Below are 10,336 nucleotides of genomic sequence, written 5' to 3'. Positions count from 1 at the left end.
CTCTTGTGCTCCTTTCCTGGGGTGCACATCCTGAGGCTCTTGTTCTTCATGGGACACAATCGTCCTTACTGTCCATTCTCTCTGTTGCAAATACCTTGGGGACAGTGTTGGGCTACATGAGGTAATGACCTCCCTCCCTGCCCCCTTGCCCAGGATATCTCCAGAGTTCATCGTGGGTCCTCAAGGGGGTCTCGTGGTCCTTCCGTGTTCCTGGAGCAGCTGCTGAGGGCTTTTCAGGCACTGACTGTCACTCCAAGCCAAGGTCATCACAGCTGCATTTGGGGCTGAGGAAGGGTCACATACCTGAATGCCCGGACTGTGATGTGTCATTTGGAATCTCCTCAGAGGCCAGCAGCCCCCCAACTAGGAAGTTTAGGGTACTTGACCTTGCTTCATCTGGACAAGCATGCAAACCCCAGGAATATTCTGGATTATTAGTGTTGACAGGGCACTCAGAGTGAATGAGTCCAATTTGCTCACTCTTCAAAGGGGAAAACAGGCCCAAAGAGGGCAAGAGATTCCTCCAAGGTCACAGCAGATCCAATGCACAGTCGGGGCCACCTACTGGTGCGCACATGTGGACATAATGCTGGCACATCAACACATTTGTCACAGATGCAGGATCTGCTGGGCCTGCAATAAGGGACGATGAGAAAAAGCCTCAGAACACAAGGGGCCTGGAAGACATGGGCACTGTCCAGAGCCAGTGTGCCCCGAGTGTCCTAGGCTGGGTCTACAGGCCGGGGAGTGCTGTACTTGGTTCAGTCCCAGCAATAATTACACCATTAATTAAGCATGGCTGGCCCCAGACCTGCTAGGACCTGGGAAAGCAGAGACTAGTGTCAGGGGAGGTGGCTTCAGAGTGAAGCAACACTGGCCAGGGCAGGCCCAGCTCAGCCAGGAGCCAGGGGTGCCAGGGTTTCTTCCCCAGCTCCTGGGCAGATGGAAGTGTGGGGACAGGCCTGCGACGCCTTGAGGGGCAGCTGGCTGAACAGAGAGAGGTTACTGACCCCCTCATTCCCCAGGAAGCTCCCCCAGATTCCAGCCTCCCCACTTGTCAGCCAGGGAGACTCCCAGGTAGACTGTGAACTACCAAGTTCAATGTCTCATCTTGTGTATTGGGAAACTGGGTCCCCTGGGAGGACCCTGGCTCAGTCACATGGCCTCCCTGAGGCAGAGGCTGGGCATGGTCCTGCAGTTCTCTGGCCTCCTGAGCCAGCCCCAGGGCCTGGGGAGCAGTGTGGCAGGGACAGAATCCTTCCATATGGGACAGCTGGCAGGAGCAGCATGGCTCACAGGATGCCAGGCCTGGGGGCTGTGGCCTGGTGGCAGAAGGGGAGCTTCTGGTGGCATGGGGTGGGGGCCAGCCCCTACAGAAAGCTGTCCTCTGCTTCGGCCCGAGGCCCAGGGCAGCCTGCATCCATTGGTGGCTCCAGCTCCATCTGGGGCTGGGGCAGGGGTTCTGGCTCTGGTTCTTCCTGGGGGTCGAGAGGACTGTCACAGGAGATGGTAGAGGAGGTGTTGGCTTCATTCAGGGTGGAGCTGGAGGAAGAAGGCAAGTGGGTGAGGGCTGGGCCACAGCAGGACAGTAACAGCACTGAGGGATTTCTGTGAACCCAGCTTTGCACACTTCTGTTCGTTGAATCCTGTAAAGACCCCATAAGGCCTGAGCCAGGAGACAAGTGCAGCTCAGAGAGCTCATGTCATTGCCCTACCTCACACTGTGGGCATGTGCAGGGGCTGGGACGTTGGAGCAGGCCAAGCTGGCCCCACACTTCAATTCCCCAGTATCTCCATCTTCTGTATTCTGAGACATTATCTCACTTAATCCTCAAGGCAAGACCCTAATACAAGGACTTTTACTGTTTTTATTTAATAGAAGAGGAAACTGAGGTTCAGAGAGGTGTAGCAGCTGTCCAAGGGCATAAAACAGGGCCAGCATTCACACCGCAAGCTGTTGGAACTCAGGGCTGAATCCTGTCCTGTCTACCCAGGTCTTGGAATGTTAGTCTCACTGACAGAAGGAAAAGGGCCTTTAGCATCTCTAGGGGCCTGTGTGCACCATCAGCACATGTGGAGAAACCGAGGGTCACAGGACAAAGCCTGCCCAGGGCTCATGGTGGCAGAGCTGGAGCTAGAGCCCAGCCTAGGACTCCTGCCACCTCCCCTGGGGCTGGATCTTGTTTGGGGTGGGTGGCTCTAGCTTCCAGGGAGCCCTCTCTCTAGTGGAGGCAGGTGCTCTCTGAACATCAAGTCCAGGCTCCAGCTGGACCTCCCTCCAAAGCCCTCCCTGGACTGAAACCTCACCCCACCCCAAGACAGAAGAGCACATGAGTCTCCTTCCAGGTCTGCATTCTGGGTTGACCTTGGGCCACCTCTGCCTTCTACAACCAGGCTGCAGGGCCTCTGGGCACAGGGCTAAGCATGGAGTACAGCCTAAGGCTGGCTGGGACCCCACAGGTGGTCACTCCTCAGCATGCTGGGGACACTCAGTAGGTTTCCTCCTTCCCCATGGGGCTAGGACAGGGCCTAGAGAGGACAACTGTGGGATTCCCCTCAAGGGAGGCGCTCCCTTTCAGATAGCCCCGCCCATCCTTTTTCTATGCAGCCTGCCCCTCCCACCTGAGGGCTCAAAGGTCAAGAGAGCCCTGTTCTGCCCTCTGTTCACCTGTAGGAATAAGTCCTCACCCCAGGGAACTGGCTGCTGGGTCAAGCCTGATGCAGACACACCCACACTCTGTGCAAACCATAGCCCCATGTCCCAGCCAGGGTGGCTACCTGGCGAGGCTGGGGGAACCCTCCAGCAGACCCTCATCAGCAGCCTCTGGTTTGGGGTCAGGCAGGGGGATGATATAGTCGTTGTCACCCTCGCTGGGCTGCACGGCAGTGTAGAGGACAGAGCTGGTGTCCAGGGGAGATCGGAGGCTGTGGAATCCAGGGAAGCGGGCTTGGGACCTCAGGATGGCTGGGTGGTCACTCCTCAGAAACTCCTCGTCCACCTGCTGGTACTTCTGCTCCGTGGGGGGAGGAGCATGGGAGGGGCATAAATGGTCAGATGGGACACGCCCAGGCAGAGCTGACCCAGCCTCTCCCACCTTGAGTAGGGAAGGCAGAGGGTGTTCAGAGAGTGAGAGGCTGTGCCCAACGCCACACAGCTGAGCTGCCTCCCACCTGGTATCTATCAAGACCAGGTGGGCTCAGGACCACCCATGGAGTGGCACTGATGGAACCAGCACCCCAACCCTCACTCGCCCTCACCTGGAGGAGGCAGTTCCTGCTCTCATTCCAACTTTGACCCCCCAGTGGGGCCTTGGTGTCCCTGTCTATGAGATGATGACAACTCCTTGCCATCTCAGTCACCCCAGGACAACCCCAAGGGGATGAGAAATGGAGCTGAGGACAAGGCTGTGCCTGTGCCAAAGAGATGTGCCTCCCCTGTCACCAGGTGGGGCAGGGGTTAGGCCCCCAGGAGGCCCCATTTGCCTCTGAGCAGCCTACAGCAGGGTCTGAGGGCTTGGGTTTGGAAGCCATGTGGCTTGGGTTGTTCACACCTCTGAAGGAGCCCCAGAAGTGGGCATGGGGGCAGAGGTTGTAGCCCCTCCTCCCGTGTCACCAGTCAGTGTCCCTTCTTGGAGCTGCTGGAATAAACTCAGCCTCCACCCACCCCGTCCTGGGATCAGCAGAGAAACTGAGGCCCAGAGCAGAGGAGGCTGTTCCCCAAATGCCAGCACAGCACTCGGAGCCAGGGACCCAGGGTCTGAACTGATGGAGCATGTGCCCCACCCCCACCCTGCTCCACATACCTTTCTGTAGCCCTCGCCAAGCAGCCTCTCCAGGAGCAGCACCAGCTGGGAGAAGGGGGGCCGAACCTCAAACTTCTCCTCCCAGCACTTCTGCATGATCTCGTAGCTGGGGAGGGGCAGAGAGGGTCAGGCCCCCTGGCTCTGGTGGGGGCAGGCAGTGCTGGGAGCTGGAGCCACCGCCTCTCAGAGCAAGAGGAGCAAGGACCAGGGTGTCAGGAGGCGTGGCAGCCAGCACCACCCACCACTGGCTCTGTGGGGTCGGCCACCTGTGGGGAGCACGTGGCCCAGGTGCAGCCCAGAGGGGTTTCATCTTCTCTGTCCAGAGGTGAGTTCTGATGACATGCGACCCCAGCTGAGCCACAGAGGTCAGCTCTGGGGCTTTGGCAGTACAAGTCATCGGCTGGCACTGTGGCAGCCATGTGGGCAGTGCCAGCCTGAGAGTGAGGCTGGCACAGAGACAAGAGAGCCCAGGGCAGAAGGGATTCCTGAGCACATGAACAGCCAGAGCCAGGTGTAGCTAGACTTTTCTGGATCTCTGAGCTGAGAACTCTCTTTGGCTGAAGCTGGAAGAGCTACATGTCCACTGTCTCGTCCAGGAAATCCCCCCCCCCCCAGGGCACGAGGCTCCACTCACATCTCAGCGGAGGCGTGAGCCGGCTGTGCCATGCGGTAACCGCGCTTGATGGCATTGTAGAACTGCTCGTTCATGGGCAGCTCCGGGTAAGGGGTGCCACCTGTGGAGAAGACAGGGATACACAGGCTCAGGGGTGTGACAAGGAGCAGGGGGCCCCCTGGTCCTGGTGGAGGAGGGTGCAGTGTCCTTGGCATTGGGAAATGGAGGCCCTTCCTGGGCTCCCAGGAGACACAGCACTCCTCAGGACAGAGAACCTGGGAACATCAGAGCCAAGCAGGCACCCCTTGATCCTCGGATAAGGGGATAAAGAGGTGCAGAGAGGGCAAGGGTCTTGCCAGAGCAGCACAGTGGGAGAAAGGAGCAGAGCACTCGCCACAGGTCCCCTGACCCATGTCCCAACACCCTGCCCACAGCCCCACCAGATGGGAGGTGGAGGGAAGGGAATGCTGTGCCCCTGAGGGAGCAAGGGGCAGCGCACCCAATGTGAAGATCTCCCAGAGCAGGATCCCGAAGGACCACACATCGCTCAGGGTGGTGTAGAGGCTGTTGAAGATGCTCTCTGGGGCCATCCACTTCAGAGGCAGGAAGGTCTGTGGGGGCAGGAGCAGCGCTGAGTGCACAGAGGGGCCAGTGGCCAGTTCCCAGCCCACTCTGCACCTGGGCGTGGGGAGGTCCAGCAGCTCCACTGCCAGCTGCTTCCCTCTCCTCCTTCAGGGTCTGCACAGCTCCCATGCCCACCCCATTCCTGGCCACAGCAGCAGGGAGTCTTCCCTCCTAATTAGCTAAGGACACAGCAGCCCCTGTCCCTGGGGAAAAGCCCTGGGTCTAAAAAGAGGGGTGGAGGGACAAGGGAAATTCCAAGCCACCTCCCAGTTTTCATCCTGGCTACCTTTGGTCCCTGGGCTCTAGAGCCCCTCCACCTCTGGGGTTCACAGGAAGCAGGAAGATGGGTGGGAAGCAGGATGGTCACATTTTATCCAAGCCAATCCCACTACTGCCTGTGAGCTACGGTTTTACCGTGTCACTTGGGTTTCTTCCTCTGCCCATCACTCCTGGGACAACAGATTTGATCTGCACACCCCTTTCCTGCCCATCCCTGGCCACTGCAGCTGGTCCCTCAACCCCAGCTGTGCCGAGTGGACCTGGGATTATTTGCCTTTTCCTACTCCAGGTGCAGCTAGTGGCTCCCTCTCTTGTCCTTGTGCACACAGCTGGCAGGCACTGACCATCTAACTGAGCAGGACCAGCCACGAGGAGCCCCGTGCTGAGCTCCTATGCACTAAAGCCATGCTGATCAGGAGGGGGAACCTGATCCTGGGGTCAGAGGTGCATGGTCACCATCCCCAGGGTGGTAGGTACTCACACTGCCTTTGGAGATGTAGTTTGAGTCCCGCATGATGTCTCGAGCCAGGCCAAAGTCACAGATCTTGACCAGCTTGCCCTCACAGATGAGCACATTCCTGGCTGCCAGGTCCCGATGAACACACTGCGTTAGGGAAGAGAGCAGAGGACACCTTAGGAGAATTGTGGGAAGCCCTCCGTGATGAGGGTTTGGGGAAAACATCCAGGTGGAGGGTCCTCAGTCTTCCCACCCCCAGAGGAGAGGTAGTTGTTTTTTGGAGGACTCTGGCCATCTGGAGGACCCACAGCCCCACCCTGCCCCATGATGACCACACCTACATTCTTAGAGGCCAGGAACTCCATGCCATTGGCCACCTGGTAGCTGAAGCCCACAAGGTCTGTGTAGCTAAGCACTGGGGACTCGTTGATCAAAGTGGCCCGACAAGTCCTCTCAGGAGCTGGGGGAGAGCAGAGAGTCATCTCATGTACCCCAGTGGCCCAGAGGACCCTGTCTTTTGGCTTGTGGGGCTGAATGTCCAAGGCAGGTGGCTCTGGATCTTCTAGGTCTCGCCTGAAAAGGTGGTTCTTCATGTCTAGCCTAAACTTCTCCTACATCACCAGTGTCCTCAACGGTCAGAAAAAAAGTTTAGGCTGGGTATGGTGGCACACGCCTGTGATACCATTTTTTGGGAGGCCGAGGCAGGAAGATCACAAGTTCAAAGGCAGTCTCAGCAACTTAGCAAGACTCTCAGAAAATTATTGAGACCCTGTCCCAAAACCAAAAAAGACCCCCAAAACTGGGAATATAGGTAGAGAGCCCCTAGGTTCAATCTCTAGTACTACCAAATAACTAAAAAAAGGTTTAGCCCTGTTTCTTAGAAACACTAGACCAGCCTGGGGCCAGTTCAGAGCTGATCACTTTTCTGCAGGTTCTAGGAGGTGTGCCTAACCCCACCTGAGCTTTTACTCTCCCTGAGGGCTGTGTTCATGCCTCTAGACTCATAAACAGGGCTTCATATTGAGGGCCCCCTATACAGCAGCTTTGGGCAGGGGGCCAAGCTCAATTTCCACATCTATGAAATGGGCACAAGGCCATCGTCCTCCAGGATTGCTGCAACACTGGGAGTGTGAAGGGCTTTGAAAAGAATGTGTCTCCGCCTGGGTGTGAGCCTGGGCAGGTCTGAGCACACTGCATCCACCCACCAGAGGGCACGTAGTTATCATAAGGGGCCATGTAGTTGGAGGATTCGATGTCTGCGTATTTGACGTCTCCTTTCATGTCCAGCATGGGCACGTAGTCCACTGACTCATCCTTGCTCATGTCCATGTAGCCACCATCGCTCTCCCCAGTCAGGGACACGGGGCTGAGGAGTAAGAGGAACACAACAGGAAGGTCACTAGCTTCCTCTTTCCTTCCCCCTCGTACCCCGAGGTCACCCTGGGGACCCCTGAGGCCCTGTCGCTCATGGATTTCTTCTTTCACTCATGCACCCCTCACCCTTCAGTGTGTTTCAACACAAGTGACCACAGATCCAGTCCCTTGACTAACCTCTGTGGCCCTGAGCTTGGTGCTGGGGTTGCCATGGTGACCTAAGACCCAGTCAGTGTCCTCAGAGAGCTCATACCAGAGGAGATTACAATACCCAGGACAAGGGGCACAGGATGGGCGTGTGCGGAGGCCTCTTTGGGCCTTCCTGCACACCAGCTACCCCGGCAGGTGCCCGGCCGTGATCCAGGGTGGGCAGCAGGGCATCGCCTTGATACCTCTGCCTTCGACCTCGCTCCCCAAAGGGCTGCGGGCTGTCCACAGGTGTGTCTGTGTGGGCAGCCTAAAGACGGCTAGGAAATAGGTCAATGCTGGCGAGGAGGGGCGAATACCAATGTCTCAGACGCTGATCGAAGTTACCCTTGTCCTTGTCTTTGTAATCAGCAAAGGAACTGAGAGCTGCTCTTTTCAGAAACATTGAAACCAGGAGTTGAGCTGCCGAGGGGCACCGGGGTGTGTGTAGAGGGAATGGGGAGGCGGCAGGGGGAGCAGGGCCCACAGTGCACCTTGGGAGGCCCAGTTCTCAGCCCATGATTGCCTCTGCCCACAGTGTCCCTGGGGCAGGAGACCACGATACCCTGGACACAGAGCTGTGGGGTCAGGGGTCCCATCTGCAGAGGGCTCAAGCACAGGACCTGGCACACTGGGGCAGGTAGCAGGGGGCAGCAGAGCCCAGCACTATCCCCATCACTACTGGCCTTCCCTGGTCCATGGAGGGCTGACTTGAGAAAGAACCCCAGCTCCAGGAGTGACTCTGCCCCCTCCCCAGGGCCCCAGCTGCCCCCCTGCAGGAGCAAGGGCAAGGGGGCTGTGCAGGCGCCTGCCTCCTCCTACCTGGACAGAGGGAGCCCCGTGGGCAGGGCGTTGCTGTAGAGCTCAGCACTGGGTGGGCGGTGCTTGTCCGAGTGGTGCTGCAGGAAGCTGTGCTTGTTGCGGTGAAGGTAGTCCACCAGGTCCCCATAGCGGCAGTACTCAGTGATGATGTAGATGGGGCCTGCAGGGGAGGGTGGTGGGCACAGGCCCCAGAGGCCCTCAGGCTTCCCATGAGGGCCACGGGGCCAATAAACAGGCTGAATGTGGGAGAGGTGGTGGGCATGACAGCTGAGGGTAGGTGCCTGGCACACCTGGGTCCTCTTCCTGCCTCCGACTGCAGGCAATAGATACTTAACCTCCCTGGGCCTCCCCTCCCCCATCTGTGAACTAACACCCCCCTCAAAGGACCATCACAAGGACTAATGAGACCAAACATGGTCCCTGACAAGGATATAACTGCTATGTTTTCACACTCAAGCTTATTTTGGTACCTGGTATATGTAAAGAGGGAGAGGAAAGTGCTCCCCATTAGCAGTTTACTGGTTATGTTCAAATTGAATGCTTTTACTCAAAGTCAACAAGTAGACAGTGCAGATATTGATAAAAACAAAACTTTTGAAATGAGTGCCAGGCACAGTGGAGCACCCCTGTAATCGCAGCTACTCTGGAGGCTGAAGAAGGAGGATCAGGAGTTCAAGGCCAGTCTCGGCAACTTGGTGAGATCCTCAGCAACTTAGCAAATGTCTCAAAATTAAAAATAAATAAATAAATAAAAAGGGCTGCAGAGGAAACTCAGTAGCAAAGTGACCCTGGGTTCAATCCCCAGTACCAAAAAGAAAGAAAAAATAAAATAAAATAACTTTTGAAATGAGTGATGATTGCAGATGTGAACTGGTCTATGTGTGAAACACAGTTTTGTATTTTGATTTGATTGCACAATCCTGAGGAAAATCCCAAATTTCTCTAAAGCAGTTATAAATGGCCATTTCTTCTTCTTTTTTTTTTTTTTTTTTTGCAATGAGATCTTCAAATAAACACAGTTGGGCAGAGGGACTTTCTCCTGTGATCAGAAGAAGCAGCTCCCAGTTATCTCACTGATGGTCTTGGGGGAAGGGGTGGCAAGTAACAAGATTCTTCTCAATATAACATGAATTGTTATTTATCCCCATTTTCAAAACGTATTGTAAAAATACAAGAATGTCCAAGGTCACTTTGATTTGGAAACTCCCAGAACTGGAAGCCTGAGGAGTCCTTTGGCCATGAAGATGTGACTCTGCGGGCTCCTAAGTCCCACTCCCATCTAGAACTGTGAAGGGAGAGTGCTGGGCAGGAGGGTGTGGTGCCCCACTGCACTGTCCTGCTATCCACAGGTGAAGCAGGAGTCGGGGCAGCCTGGGCAGCCAGTGGGCGTTTCCCCAGAGTCCTGGGGTGGCTCTCCTACCTCCCTGGGTGCAGGCCCCCAGCAGGTTGACCACGTTCAGGTGGGGCCCCAGGTGGCTCATGATCTTCAGCTCTGACATGAGGGCTTGCTTCTCACTGCTGCGGGCTGTGGCTGCAGGGAAGGGACTCAGCTGGTCACTGAGGCTTCTTAGAGGCCCCATGGGAGCTACTCAGGCTCCTCTGCCCCACCCGTGCTGCTGCAAGACCACAGGCCCTGTGCAGGGGAGTGTGCCCCACCCGGGCAGGGAAAGAGGGAGGGAGCAGGGGCCAGGAGGACCCTCTCCTGGTGTGACCCCAGTGCTTGTGTCCAGCACATCAAAACCAGTGACTCTGGGAGAGGCTGAATGCTTGGGGAGATGGGGGAGGGGACAAGGGAGGTGGGACCTGTGTGAGGGAGGAGCAGGTACCCAGGACTCACATTTCAGCATCTTGACAGCCACTTTCATGGTGGCCTGGGAATGGCTCAGGCCATGAGCCGTGGCCTCCACCACCTGCCCAAAGGCCCCAGAGCCGAGGGTGCGTCCTGGGAAAAGAGGATCTCTCAGTTCCTAGACCACCAGGAACCTGTACTCCCCTTGAGAGTGGTGGGGAAGAGCCACTCTCTTAGGTCAACCTACACATCCCTCAAATCCCTCTGGACTTAATGTGCTCCCCCCAAAAGGCTCCATACTGATCCCCAGTCTTTCCTGGTGTCTCCTCAAAGTCCTGCCTGCTCTCTGCCCCAGCTTGAGTCCCTAGGTGCCTTCCTCCTCCCCATGG

General features: G+C 56.8%; 1 protein-coding gene across 3 annotated transcripts in view; it reads right to left on the bottom strand.

The window, feature by feature from the left end:
* Nucleotides 1-353: 353 nt before the first annotated feature.
* Nucleotides 354-10,336, bottom strand: part of PDGFRB (platelet derived growth factor receptor beta) — a gene marked incomplete at its 5' end in the record, with an annotated part of 36,929 nt that continues 26,946 nt past the window's right edge. For all 3 annotated transcript variants that reach the window (XM_081286679.1, XM_081286678.1, XM_081286680.1), the window contains 11 exons: nt 354-1,542; nt 2,779-3,011; nt 3,804-3,909; nt 4,438-4,537; nt 4,916-5,027; nt 5,801-5,923; nt 6,118-6,236; nt 6,982-7,142; nt 8,159-8,318; nt 9,579-9,689; nt 9,996-10,100. In XM_081286679.1, the coding sequence (XP_081142805.1) occupies nt 1,371-1,542; nt 2,779-3,011; nt 3,804-3,909; nt 4,438-4,537; nt 4,916-5,027; nt 5,801-5,923; nt 6,118-6,236; nt 6,982-7,142; nt 8,159-8,318; nt 9,579-9,689; nt 9,996-10,100 (1,502 nt within the window). In that variant the 3' untranslated portion in view covers nt 354-1,370. The remainder of the gene's footprint in view (nt 1,543-2,778; nt 3,012-3,803; nt 3,910-4,437; nt 4,538-4,915; nt 5,028-5,800; nt 5,924-6,117; nt 6,237-6,981; nt 7,143-8,158; nt 8,319-9,578; nt 9,690-9,995; nt 10,101-10,336) is intronic.

Source organism: Spermophilus citellus, assembly GCF_964194105.1.
Source record: "Spermophilus citellus genome assembly, chromosome: 1".
Lineage (NCBI taxonomy): Eukaryota > Metazoa > Chordata > Mammalia > Rodentia > Sciuridae > Spermophilus > Spermophilus citellus.
The sequence above is the reverse complement of the archived record's forward strand: the minus strand, read 5'-3'. Positions and strand labels throughout refer to the sequence as shown.